Source organism: Maylandia zebra, linkage group LG2 (genome assembly GCF_041146795.1).
Source record: "Maylandia zebra isolate NMK-2024a linkage group LG2, Mzebra_GT3a, whole genome shotgun sequence".
Lineage (NCBI taxonomy): Eukaryota > Metazoa > Chordata > Actinopteri > Cichliformes > Cichlidae > Maylandia > Maylandia zebra.
In genome coordinates this window covers 41,598,846-41,613,175 of record NC_135168.1, presented here as the reverse complement: position 1 = coordinate 41,613,175, position 14,330 = coordinate 41,598,846, and the positions used below count along the sequence as shown (strand labels likewise).

Genomic DNA, 14,330 nt, shown 5'->3' with positions numbered 1-14,330 from the left:
GGCGCTCTGTTAAATTGAGATCCAGTGAATATGAATGCCATTTGATTACAGTGAACTCATTTTCATATCAGCTAACCAATTTGAGATGATTTGAGCTCTGAGACAGTATGTGTTATCCTGGTCATAAAGGTCAGATAAACAGATGGACATGGTTAGCAGAAATACTCAGGTGGAGTTTAAACAATGCTCTGTTGATAATGAGGAGCCCAATTAGTGCAGAGAAAGTATCCCCTACGACATTACACCACCAACAGTTGTGTAATGCCAGAGTGTTGTGAGTTCAGAGATGCTGTTCTGTATAATTTGGTTGGAATGTAAATGCACTGAGGTCTGTTTAAATGGCGGATACTTGCGTTACCAAGCAGATGAATAAGGGTGCCTAACTGTGTCGCTGGTGAGTGTATATTGGCTGATATTCTTCATATATGCATGTTTTAAAAAACTGGTATGGAATAATGTGAACACAGCATGACTCACCATCTGGTAAGCTGTGCATTTTAATGCTAGTTGTACTGCAGAAAGTTATGGAAACAGTGAAGTATGGGCCATTTTACAAGCTTAACCCAAGCTTTTTTTCCCTGTATTATCTTTTTGCATTAAAAAAATAATAATAATAAATAAAAAAAACTCCACACCTGTTATTTTCTGTTCAGCAAGTCGGCACGATTGCCAGTAAATGTGGTGATAACTTCCTACTGAGCCTGGAAGTTTGTGGAGGAGGCCGCCTACTGATAACAGTCATTCAGTGGGCTGATAACATAACGGGGGCACCATGACCATTTTATCATATTCAGAATTTTTATTACTACTTCTATTAAATTATGCACAGTTATAACACTATGCATAATTATTACATTGTAGATTGCTTTGGGGGGAAATTGTTCACTGGTTTAAATGTGTAAATGAGTGTCTCTAAAAGAGGGCGAGAGAAAATGTCTTAATTTTATATTGTTGTGTTCACCTATAACCACCGTGTGTGTGTGTGTGTGTGTGTGTGTGTGTGTGTGTGTGTGTGTGTGTGTGTGTGTGTGTGTGTGTGTGTGTGTGTGTGTGTGTGTTAAGTCAGAGTCAGTGGTGTGTCCTCTTTCAACCTCCCCTCCAGCGAGGACAGTAATGAGTTGTTAATGATAGGGCCAGTAAGAGGAGCAGCGTAGAGCTGCGAAACTGACCTTTACCTCTCTGCACCTCCATCTTTCATCCTCTCCTCTCCTTCGCCTTTTTGGTCACAGTGTGTATCATTCTGCTTTTCAGAAAGACAACAACATTGTTCAAACCCGGTGCATACATATGACTTCACTGAGCTAATGTTGTCCTTTTCTCTTCATCTGAACAGTCACTCCCTTCCTGTCTACATCTATCCTTTTACTCTTTAATACTGATTTTTTTCCCCTATATTTTTCCCCTTTAGACAAAGCTGATGATGACTTGGAGATGACAATGGTTTGCCATCGACCGGAGGGCCTCGACCAGCTAGAAGCTCAAACCAACTTCAGTAAAAGAGAGCTCCAAGTGCTCTACAGGGGCTTCAAGAATGTAAGTGACTGTAAAAGTGCACTGCAACACTTCACCTCCAGTTTTTTCATCACGACTTTCCTCCCGCTTAACTGTCTGTAACTTGAGTATGAGGGCATAAACAATAAAAACATCTCTTTAAATCAAAGAAAAACACCCAGTAGCAAAAGACATTTGAATGATTTGTATTTATGTAGTTTTTAATTTTTTTTAAACTTTGTATTGGCTTATATACACGGATGATAGCAGAGGTGGTGCTTTTAACCTGTACTGCAAGCAGCAAGTAGAGGGAGATAGGTATATCATAACATCTACCTTTAAATACACTCTATGGGTTTTACTGAGCTGACCTACCTAAATAGCTACAAATTAGTGTGGAGATCATTATGAGCATCCATCATTATATTGGACATGCAGACCTTTTTTTTCTTTCTCTGATTTACAAAAAAATCCTCTGCGGTGCTACATGCACGCCTGTGCAATAACCTGGTTTGCCTAAATCTCGGAGAATATATAATCTCTTCTTTAATACTGAGCCAATGTTTGCCAAAGCCCGGATTCAAAGTACACAACACTGTTACATTAATTGTAACACTACCATTTTAATGCAGATATACTCTGTTTTGGGGTTTTTTTGTTCTTTACTACTTTCACAGATTTTTGTCGTAAAGTATATTTTATATTGAGGTTGCATTCTTTAGCTTAAAGCTCTTTATCAAAAATAGTCTCATAAGAGACACCCTGCTGTGATAGTCAGAAACTGTAATTAGATGTACCTTTGGTGATTGTCAGGAATTAGACTGTAATCATTTTAAGCAACTTTAATATGGCTTTTTGATGACCAATCATCATCAAGTCTGGATTTATCCAATCTCCGTGCCTTATCGGCTTTTGTATTTCTCCACTGTTACACCCTCCTGTGTACTCTGTTTACTTCGTTTGTGCTTGTTCAGTTTTCACATTGCCCTTAAACTTTGTCCTTTTGTCCCTCTCTCATTCCAGGAGTGTCCAAGTGGTGTCGTAAATGAAGACACCTTCAAGCAAATATACTCCCAGTTCTTCCCACATGGAGGTGAAGTGTGTGTGTGTGTGTGTGTGTGTGTGTGTGTGTGTGTGTGTGTGTGTGTGTGTGTGTGTGTGTGTGTGTGTGTGTGTGTGTGCTGTGATGTTTGCATTTATGTTCGTCTTTGTCTCTGCACATTTTCCTGCCAGTGTATTAGCAACTTTTTTCTTCTTCTCCTGCAGATGCCAGCACCTACGCGCACTACCTGTTCAATGCATTTGACACAGGACACACAGGATCCATAAAGTTTGAGGTTTGCTTTATACTAACTCATTTCCACTCAATACATCTCAGCTCTTTGATACTCACCTACCATACGCCTCCCTTATTCAGTTTGTCATTCTATATCTGCTTCGTTCTCCATCAGGACTTTGTAACAGCTCTGTCCATCCTGCTGAGAGGTTCTGTCACCGAGAAGCTACAGTGGACCTTTAACCTCTATGATATCAACAGAGATGGATACATAAACAAAGAGGTTTGTCTTAACTTCTTCTTTTTTCCACATGTCAGGTTGTATTCATCATAACTCATGGTGTCTGTGTTCTGTTTCACAGGAGATGACAGACATCGTCAGAGCAATCTATGACATGATGGGGAAGTACACATACCCTGTTTTGAAAAATGACGCACCCAAACAGCATGTGGATGCCTTCTTTCAGGTACCATTATCTGCTTCCTTTATTTATAAAGTAAAAGTAAAGTAAATTTTGATTTATATAGCTCCTTTCAAGATAAAAGTCACAAAGTGCTTCACAGAAGCTAAAACATAAAAATAAAAATCAACTAAAAGCAAGTTTAAAAAGATGAGTTTTCAGCTGTATATTCAATGAAACCGACAACATCAGCTTAGCACTGCCTACTTTACTTATCCAAAAGTCGCTACAGTAGAAAATAAATGACCCATTACTGTTGGCTGCAACATCCACCCAAAATATACAATGACCGAATCTCAACCTCATTGAATATGCATCCATCAAGCCAGCCATCCAGTTTCTGCAACGTATCCCTGTCTACTCTGCTTAGACTGTGGGGGAAGCACTGTAAGCAGAGATGTTCATACATCCATCTCCACAGTCACCTGTCCGAGCTCTTCTGGTAGAACATGAAGGTGTTTCCAAGTCCAATGGTAATTTTATAGTATGTAGGGGTAAAAATTCAAATTTGCTCCGTATATTATTATAGAACTAATCTGACACAAAAAATCCACTATCCACTTGACATGGTCATATCAGCAGAGCTGGACACACTGAGCGGCTCAGCTAGCTGAGTTAACTGATTTTAAATGTCAAAGTAAATAAATTGGATAATGTGACGTTTATAAAATTCATCAACTGTCTCCTCCCTGTAGACAAGGCTAAACAAGCAGCATTTATTTTATGAAAATCAGCTGCAGCTGGAGTGAGTGGATACAGGTGGGGGTCACTTAGGGAGGTCAGGTCTCTCCAACTGTAATTGCAAACTGTAGTATGTCAGTCCTTTGGGGCTCCCACTGACCTGGTGCCTGTCTTGTCTGGTAGCAACAAGCTTCTGTCTAAGCCAGCTAAATTTTCTGTAACTTGCAGCTCGCTGATTCAACTATTGATTTAAATAGGCCGATTTACTAAATGTGTTTGTAGCTTTAAATATCACGTATTCTTCCATCTGCAGAAAATGGACAAAAACCGAGACGGTGTGGTGACTCTTGATGAATTCATCCTTTCTTGTCAAGAGGTACTGGCTTGTTTGCTTTTTCCTTCAACTCAGTCTAAAGGCTTCTTCCACTGAGAATAGTTTAACTAATGCAGGATTTGCATATAATGGAAAACATGATGGCTGACTACAGTGCTGTTGCTAATGTTATTAGTGCATTTGCTCTCCGAAATGTCAGCATGTCTGCACAAAAGACCACCACAGTCACAACAGTTTTGCTAACTATTTATTATTATTTACCGAAGGCCTCTTAGATTTTGCAAGTCTCACTGTACACGCTATTAATTATGGCTGTTAGTACAGTTTTCCATCAGTATTTATCTGCAGAGATCATTAAAAATTTATGGACCTTTACTGCCCCCTAGTGGCCAGTAAAACGAATTAAATGGTGATTGTTGGCCGACTTTCTTTTCTCACAGTCACCACTTCTTAATTCTCCTTCATCTTTGCACAGGATGAAAACATTATGAGGTCCCTCCAGCTCTTTGAAAATGTCATCTAGACACGAGGGAGATGGTGCAGCAGACGAAGCACAGAGTGTGAGAAGAGAAACGAACAACAGGAAAAAGAAGGAGGAGAAGGAGTGATGAATAAGAATCTGCAAGCAAAAGGAACAGCCTAACTTGTGAGAGAAGGCAGACAAGAAGCTTGTCAATTTGGGTGTGACTGTTTTCCACAAAACCTTCTGGAAGGCATCCTACTGTAAGAAATCTAAGGCGATAAACCTTCACTGGTTTTGGAAAGCCTCCTTTAGACAAAGTTGACCTTTCTGTGACCACTTCTCTCATCTCCACCTCCCTCCCTCGTTTGTTGCTGTTGTCAGTGTCATCTTGGATGGTGCGCACTTAGTGCCACTATGTAAATACTGCCCCTCTCGCATTTGGTTGAAGGCCTTTCTGAATTATGTAAAATTGTTACAATGCAAGGACTTAAATTCCTGAATGCAACTTAGCAGAGAGAGCATCCAAACCCACACTTTGCTCAATAGAATCTTAAATAAGAGCATTACAAATTTCTGTGTCAATACAAAGAACATGAGCAATATTGTGAAGCATGCACAAGAGATTCCTACAGTGTAATAAATGAATATGTGTCATAAAACTCGGTGGCAATATACACAACATCTTGCTAAATGGTTACGTTTGGGATGCCCGGTCTGTGTGCAGCATCTCACCGAGCCAGCTCGGCCAGTTTTAGACATAAAATCAAACATAGGCCTCTAAAGGTTTGCAGAGCTGAACGTGTGAATGTGTCCCAGCTTGTGACATTCTTAGGTCTTGTGACAGCTTGCAACAGTCCTCAGAGGCCTCCTTAACTCCTAATGTGTGTTCCAGTATCGTCGGTCGGTGTTTGAATGTTGTAATGACTCGACTGTAGATATTTAACTGTTGTGTCTGTGGATTCTTCTCAGTGTCTTGAATCACTGGTGTCTGTCTGTGTGTCTCTGACTACCTGTCTGTCCTTCTGTCAGATTGGATATAACCCTATAATTATTCTACCTGCCACTCGGTGTTAAATAAAGAGCCCATTTAGAGGTTTCCCGGCATGCAGATGGAGAGCAATACGAGGATGTGCACATGTTTGTGTGTGTGGTGTCCCGGTGTGACGGTCCCATTTCCCTGAATATTAAAGTCTCATTTATTCTAGCATGTAGCTTCATCTTCAAATGAGCTGACTGTGTTTTTGCACGAGAGGCGAGGTTTGTCTTTAACTCTGTCTGTTGAAAACGTCAACTCAGAGCTACCAAAACTTCACTGTGAGGGAGAGATGTTGAAGGGAAGATTGCAGAGGAGGACAAAGCTCAGAGAATAAGACAGAAGATGAAAGTAAAGACCTTTTCACTGATTATGGAGGAATGGAAGCCATGTTTCAAATAAGAGCCATCGTTTTTGAAGACTGAGTAGTGCAAAAATACATTTATAAATGGTTTACTGTCATGCCTACTCACTGTGCTACCAATATAGTGATTTAAAAAAGCAAAAACAAACAAACCCCAGACATACTTTCACATAGACGGACGGATAGACAGGCAAACAGACAGACACACTTAAAACAGTCAGAATGAAATAATGTGTGTATTGAAATACTGTAAAAAATCATTATATTTATCAATAAACTTTTCAAGAAATAAAATCAAGTAACGTCTGCTTTTTCCCCCCCACCATGTTGCTCCATACGGTTTTTCTGTTTTACACCTTATTATATGGTAAAACCTTTAAATAAGCACATGAGCAAAAGGGTCACAACAACATTTTATACTGTACCCATATACAACGTAAGTACAAAAGGACTTGTACATTTGTGCCTCCGTTTCAAAGAACACGGCCCACAAATAAAGCATGATAATGTGCGTTAGGAAAAAAAACCCCAAACTTCACCATCACTGAACATGCATCACTCCTTTTATTCCCCAACTTACAGCTTGTTTCCTATTTTCCTCACTTCGCACCACCAAATCCAAGCATCTATTTTCTGTTTATTACTCCTTAAAATAGCTTTTCTTTTCTGTCCATAATGTAACACTGTTGTTACAATTTTGTTGGAGCGCCTTACAGGTGACTGTGATGGTGCGCTGTAGTCTCGTCAGAGTGAGTACATCTATAAATGAAGGTTTAAACACCAGAACAATTAAGAATTAAAGAGGAAGTCGATTTTATCTTCGTTGTTTTGAGCAGACATTCTTGTTTTGTACTTTGATAAAAACACAAAGAGATCTGGCCTTTCTCATAAACACATTCCAACCCGTGCACTTTGTTGTGTAGCTGCTGGAGTGCAGGCCTAGATGATTATCCTCCCACTAAAATTTAAAAAGAAAAAAGAAAAAAAAAAGGTAATAACAGAGCCAGCTGTAATCAAGTCCACTAAGTAGGGTAGACTAAGGCGATGGTCGCACTGAGAAACCACACCTTTACAAAACACTGATTCTTGCATCTCAATGTGGAGAATTAATTACCTCCATCATGTCTCCTCTTATAAGTACGAGCGCAAGAGGACAATCACATGGTGGCGAGAATTTTTTATGGTGGTAAGTCTTTTTTCGTATCCTTTGAATTTGTGTAGTCCTGGTGTTTCCAAGTACAGAGCTGCAACATTTTGTCCAATAAAGTTTCTGCTTCAGGACTCACCACGACTTCAGGTCCACTTTCACAACCACTCAATCGGGTTCTTCCGTTTTTGTTTTTTTTCTGGTCACACTTTTTCCCCCCCCTCCACAGTAAGGATCACAGTAAGTCCTACTGTCCTCATGTAGGTCTAATTTAATTAAAGTATCCTCGCAGGGCTGTTAGAGGATGCTCAGTGATTACCGCTTGGTGTCTGGTCTCTACTCCCTTTCCTCGGCCCAGGGTTGAAGGTTCTGCAGCGCATACAGGGAGGAGTTATGGGCGCACAGTGGATCTGATACCGCTGATTCGCTGAGGGACTTCTGGAGGGCGGACTGCTGCAGCTGCAGGATGAGGCGATTGGCCTGCTGACGCTCCGCCTCCCTCTCCTCGGCTGTCTGCCTCCTTAAAAAAAAGAAAAAAAGAAAAAAAAAAGAGAGAAATGAAACATTATTTTGGTTCAATAATTTTAAAAAGGCTGTGTACGATTAAAGGAGAGCGACAGAAAGTCTTGAAGTCGGAAGATTGCTATTTGCAAGATGAAAACAGCAGCTGTGCCTTGTTAGGAAAAAGGATGGCGATGCAATAGATCTGTTCGAAGCATAAAAATGAACTCAGTAAAAATATTTTGGGAATCTGAAAGGTGAATTAAGGGCTTATTAATCAAACAATACAAAACCCTTCCTTGTTATTATTTAATTTAATTAGTTTCACTTATTTGTTTATTTTTTTAGAAGTTTTTCAATTTAATTTGGTCGGAATTTAAAGTATTTAAACTTTAAAATTATTTCCACATACTAAACATACTACACTAAGCTAAAATTTAAATATTTTCTGTAAATGTATAGTCACATTTATGTATTCGTTTTCTTTTGCGACTGAGTCCGTTAACAGGAAGATGTCACTTGGAAAGTGGAAAGTTTGTGTTTTCAGCGTCTAATAAAGAAGTCAACGATTTTTCCTGGAATTTTTTTTTAAGTTCCTATAGGGGCATCATTTTTGACACGTTATCATGACATTTCATACCAACCTCCACTTGGTCCTGCGGTTCTGAAACCAGGTTTTGACTTGCGCGTCTGTCATCTTGAGACTCTTTGCCAGAGCTGCCCGCTCGGCGCTGGCCAGGTACTTCTGTCGATGGAAACGCTTTTCTAACTCACATATTTGAACTCTTGAAAAGGAGGTGCGCGGCTTTTTCCGTTTAGGAGGCGTCCGGTTCTGGTACGGGTGCCCTATTCTCCGCGTAACGGCAAATGGCACCAGAGCCGCTGCAGGAAGGAGAGACGGGGAGACAGCGATAAATATGAGGTGAGATTTTATACAGCAGCAGACAGACGATTTCTGTGTGGAGATCCAAGGCCAAATATCACAGAAATCTGCCCTGTGCGACAACAGTGCCCTGTTTATGCGGTGCATATGTGAAATATGGTGATTTATATTATATTTATTAAGCAAGTTAAATCTGAGCAAATCTTGAAACAAAGCAATAATAAATAGCGAGTAAATATTTCTTCTTGAAGTTGTGTGAACTTTAGATATTCGTGGCACTGGTAATTAGAACAAGAGCAACAACAAGCATTTTGGTCTATCACCATGGAATTGTGTGTCTGTATATTTACAACTATATATAATACATGTATTATATCAGGCCTGTGGTCATAAAAGCTTCCATTAATCTTCAATAAAATAGGCCACAGGACTATTTGTGTAATAAAAACGTTTCAAATCCTCTTCACACACCCTTATAAATACAGAGAACTGGTTATAGCTTTTATTATTTTACATAATTGTGCTTCAGTTTCCTTGAAATTTATGAGATAAATCACTCCATAGTCCAATAATCAGCTTATTTATAGTTATCTTTAATTCCATAAATTAATGCATTTATTTGAGTTACTTTCATGTTTATTAGAAAACTGCAACAACGCCAGGTTGTTTGGTTTAACTGTGTTAATGCACTGGGCTTGTTTTTCGCAAAAACGTGACGCAGAAATTAAACATTCAAGTTCTACAACTGAAGCCAATTGAACAAAGCGGATGATGACGTTTAATGACAGTCTGTAAATGTAGTGCATTCTAGTATTTTTTTAAAACAACAACTTGCACAATGTTCTATATATTTACGCCTTTTTAGATAAATAACGGGCAAATAAATTAAATAGGCTTTAGAGTTCTACAGATATTTGGCAGAGGTGCTGGTTTTTGTAATGGCTGAGCAGCACTTACTACCGTTTTAAACATTATAAAATATTAACGAGGGGAAGTCATTAGTTCTAACAGCTGGCCTACCTGATATTCTGTCCTTGGCAAACCTGTTCCCTATCCAAGGGAAGCACAGACCTCCAAAGCCAGGAACAGCGCTTTGCACGGGGGCCGGGGGTCCCGGGGCTGTCACTGGTCTGTGGGCTGGGACGCGAATGACTCCCCGGCTGCCCAGACTCCTGCTCTCTCCGTATGAACCTGAAGCCTCCACCGGAGGCATTACACCGGAGAGGGAGATCGAGAGCGCGGTATATGAGGGCGCGTTGGCCCCAGTCGGGCTTCCCAAACTGTAATAACCGTCTCCGTTACTTAAATCTGATCCACTTTGTCTTCCCGCCGTGCGCGCGTTTTCTGGCTCAGTACCGGCTCCCAGAATCTGGTCGATGCCGAAGCTTATGGGCTCGTGATGGGCCGGTTTTGGAGGAGGGCTCGGCGCGCTTGGTGCTTGCTCCATTCCTCGCTCGGTCGCAAAAAGGGCAAGAAAACTGAAGCAGATGGGGGGTTTTAGGCGTTGTTCGCTGTGAGGTCAAACTGTACCAAAACTCATCATCAGAAGTGTCGCCATCGCTATCCAGCCGTAAACCCAGAGTCCAGCGCGTCCCGGTTGTCTCTAACAGGCCTCTTTCAGAGGACTGGGTCCTCTCTACAGGCTGTGGTGAAAGTTTGATGGGCGTTTGGCGAGATGTGACGTTCTGTCCTCCTCTCAGCGCATCAAAACGCTCCGTCTAGCAGCTCCGTCCTCCTCCATCCCTCTCCACCTTTCATTGGCTGGCACTGGAATGACTGATTGAATGTCAGTGGGGGTAGGCCAACGATTTGGCACAATAATCAAGATTTCACATAACCACGGGCGTCAGCGTGTTATATATATGGTAAGATATGGCATCTTGATGTTGTCTGAGTGAGTCAGTATTTCATTTGGCGTTTCTTGTAATTCTAATAGAGAGCAGGGAGCAAGCAATAACTCTATGAAAATGTAAATGGAATATCGAAAAAATCGGACCCGGGGGGAAGGACCAATGTTCTCTGCTGTTTGGCGATGGATTTGAGCATTTCAACCAAATAACGTTTTGTCATTTACCTGTCAATGTTCTGCTCGTATCCAGAAATACATCCTGAAAAATCACTTTTTTCAAGTTTTGTAGTAAATAAAGGAAAAACTTTTTGCATACCCTGAAGTCTGACGAACTGAAAATTCTGCCCGTTTCCACTTTTCAGGCTAGACGCAAAGTGCGAATCATTTGTCCTCATACTGCTGCTGTCATTTCTTGACACATGTGGAATGTGCAAGAATAATAAGTTCACACGAAAACTGGCTGAAAGCTGTTAGAAAAAAAACTTGGTGATATAATCCCCTACAAATATTCTTCACCTTATAAAGAACTCACCAAAAAGGAAGAAGATACATTCCCAGTTTATATTTAAATCCTTCACTTCGTCCGCACCATATAATCAAATACAAAGAGTTAGTTGTTACAATTTGCATTTTTTAATATTCCTTTGTACTCTGTCAGGTGGGTAAAATGTCGGACTTTTAAATTTAAACCAGTAAAACGAAATTCGGTGTCCGTGAAGTGTCACACTTAAAAATTTAATCTTACCACATTATTGCCGAGTACAGAGAGAGTGTGATCACATTTTCTGGATGTTTAGGTGTGACGTTACTTACAAATAATTTCTAAACATTTACTTCATGCTCTGGTTGAACGTTTCTATTAAATGTGGGAAGTAATATCAGCTTACGAGAGGCAAATAAACACCCCAAATCCATGATAATAGCACTCCAGTGCGTAATTACGCACATCCAATTCATGACATGACACCCATCATGTAGCTCTTTAAAACAAAAAAACGACAGCAGCCTTATTGAACGTTGGCAGAATCACCAGCACCTATTGAGCTTGGCAAAGCAATACACGGCCTTATTTGTTCCTGGTAGCCAGTGCCACATTAAATGACCTGACAAGGGAAAGCCACGGGCTACTTCAGATAAAGTGTCCGGACTCTGGAAGCTGCTAACCGCTCAGATTCAATGTAACAGGCGCCCAAAGTGACCGGGTAATCACATTTTCACTAACTTGTCTCACGGACAGACAAATGTGCGTGGGGTTGGGATGCGGCAGGTGGCTTTTTAGGCTATCACATTACAGGACTTTAACAAACTAGTAGCTACCCAACATACTCATTTATTGACAAGGTGGTTTATATTCGTTGGCTTTTGTTCATGTATTTAATCCGTGATTGGTTTGGAACTGCTGCGCTTTAATTGCCGAATTAATTTATTTAAACACTTTATTTAACATTATATGGATTCTGTTGTTTTCTTGTGTTTTCGTGCGCAATTTTTGCTACTATCGTCAGTCTATTGCTGTTTTTAAATCATCAATAATTATTTAAGAAACGACTCAATTCATATTTTGTAGTCCACTTTAAGACCTGGGAAAATCTTCGGATTAAATACATTAAAATAGTTAAATTCCAGCTTGTGATACAAAATCAAATGCAAAAAAGGAGCATATATATATATATATATATATATATATATATATATATATATATATATATATATATATATATATATATATATATATATATATATATATATATATATACACACATATATGTGTGTGTGTGTGTGTGTTTTGTTTTTTTAAAGAACCCATATCTCGCCCTTTACAATAAAGTCTTATGAAGCAATATGCGATGGGACAAGGCCCGGGGTGATTGTTTGGCAATATGGACAGAGTGTTGGCTGGTTCGCCCTGCCATATGTGAGCTCACCGGTGGCTTTTGATGGGGGAGAATTGGTCTGTTATAGCTGTCATCATTTCAGACATTTTTATGTTTCTTCTCTTGATGACATTTGCAAAGATTATTCCCTTATGACGGAGTTGTGAACAGAACACAACACACATTCAGCTTCTTTTAATTGCACGGACACTTTTTTTTTGATAGGATGAGTCACACCTACATGGCAATAACTGCTGAATAGCTGTTTCAAGAAAATGAATAATTATTGTATTTATCCTGACTCCTGCACAGAGTGAATGTAGTCCCACCAGTCCGCACGGAGCACTCGTTGCAGATGCTGGGTGTTAGTAATCTGGTGTAATCCAGTGATTATGATTGATTATGACACGTTATCCCTGACCTTCCGGGATTCCACGATGGCACGGGTTGTCCAAAAACAGCCCAGGAGAAACCCCAGCTTGCATTCTGCCAGGTTTGTAAATTCATTGATCGCGTGAATGCTGGATAAAAAAAAGTGCCGGACTTTTTCATTGGGTCGTGGATACAGCAAGAAAAAAAAATATAAGTTTAAAAAAAGATGCTGAGGGTCCATTTCAAAAGCAGCCTTAAGGTGATCTCGTTTAGACCAAAATATTTAGGCACTGTTTCGGAAAAACCTACCGCCGGTACAATTAAGATGCACATCAATCCTCGTTTTTTTTCCACAGGCAATATAAAGCTGACACCCTGATTCCAAAAGTCCAAAAAGAAACGACAACAAAAGAGTGAAAGAGTGCGATTTGTTTGAGAAATTACCACTTGATCTGCATAATCGGGGGTCTGGGCTGCAGCTCGGTACCCGGGGGCTGCGTTTTTATTGCGCGTCTCTTCGCCGTTATCAATTTCAGCAGCGCGCCTGACTTTTTAAAAGGGGGACGAGGCCGGCTGCTTCTGAATAATGAATGACACGCTTTTATATTGTCGCTAAAGTGCCCGTGATGTTACAATATGAAAAGGCAGCGGTAAGTAATAGTGCATTTAAAGGGGATGTAGTGTATTATTATGATGTAAAAGAGAAGGAGAGAGGCGAGAGGGAGAGAGAGAGGGAGATGAGTGGAGAGCAGAACCCAGAGAAAGAGAGAGATTGTTTTATTACAATAAGAGGAGATGAGTTTGCCTCGCAGCGAAATGGGGACCAGTTAATGAAACTTTACCGCAGCTAACGATTTCCCCTCCCTCGCTCTAAAAACCGCCCTTATGAAATATTTAAACTATTTAATATAGGTGGTATTAAGCTGAAAGACACTGGCATTGGCCATCTGACAACATTTACAAGGCTGTGGATTTTTCTAAAGTTGGGTAAACAAAGCTTTACGGCCCGCTTTTTTTTCTCCTCTGCGCACATACACCAGAAGTCGTGTAGTAAATCACGCTTACATTGAGCGCAATATAGTGAAAATGTGTTTTACTGTTGGGAGACTTGATTTAGTCTAATTTACACTTTTCTCCATACCCACGCCATGAGTCCCCCCCTCACAGATGCAGCATAAGCCCGTCTTGTCTGTAACGGGGGTGGGGGGGTGGGGTGGGGGGGGGGGATTGCATGGCCCCAGTGTGGGGGGAGATAGTGTTTCATATTGACATGCTCAGTGGGATTGTTGGATGAGAAGAGAGCAATGGGATCCCCCATCAGGGACACAGACAGGACCATCCTCATCCCTGGGCTGTCACAGGAACACTGCTCTGTGCTCCTGTGTGGACACTCTTATCTGCAAGACACTTAAAAAGCAGATAAACCATGTAAAATGTCACCGTAAATGTCAGTTATATGGCCTGGTAGATATTAAAGGGTTTTAATGACCAAATATGAAGGTTATAATCCCAAAAGGTTCATTTTATTGGAGGGAATCTATTTTATATTTCCCTAAAAGACAGATGATAGCACACCTTTTGCCTTTTAAATGTTGTAGGGG

General features: G+C 40.4%; 2 protein-coding genes across 6 annotated transcripts in view; one reads left to right on the top strand and one right to left on the bottom strand.

Moving 5' to 3' along the window:
• The window catches only part of kcnip1a (Kv channel interacting protein 1 a), a 49,878-nt gene extending 44,050 nt beyond the window's left edge, over nt 1-5,828 (top strand). For all 5 annotated transcript variants that reach the window (XM_076874083.1, XM_076874073.1, XM_004545439.6 and 2 more), the window contains 7 exons: nt 1,409-1,533; nt 2,515-2,584; nt 2,758-2,828; nt 2,943-3,050; nt 3,130-3,234; nt 4,223-4,285; nt 4,719-5,828. In XM_076874083.1, coding sequence (XP_076730198.1) covers nt 1,409-1,533; nt 2,515-2,584; nt 2,758-2,828; nt 2,943-3,050; nt 3,130-3,234; nt 4,223-4,285; nt 4,719-4,766 — 590 coding nt within the window. In that variant the 3' untranslated portion in view covers nt 4,767-5,828. The remainder of the gene's footprint in view (nt 1-1,408; nt 1,534-2,514; nt 2,585-2,757; nt 2,829-2,942; nt 3,051-3,129; nt 3,235-4,222; nt 4,286-4,718) is intronic.
• A 281-nt stretch (nt 5,829-6,109) lies between these two features.
• On the bottom strand, nt 6,110-10,341 carry tlx3a (T cell leukemia homeobox 3a). Its single transcript, XM_004545438.4, has 3 exons — nt 9,655-10,341; nt 8,396-8,633; nt 6,110-7,770 (listed from the first exon to the last, which is right to left on the bottom strand). The coding sequence occupies exons 1-3, from the start codon at nt 10,079-10,081 to the stop codon at nt 7,587-7,589; spliced, it is 849 nt and encodes a 282-aa protein (XP_004545495.1). The 5' UTR covers nt 10,082-10,341; the 3' UTR covers nt 6,110-7,586.
• Between the last annotated feature and the right edge of the window lie 3,989 nt (nt 10,342-14,330).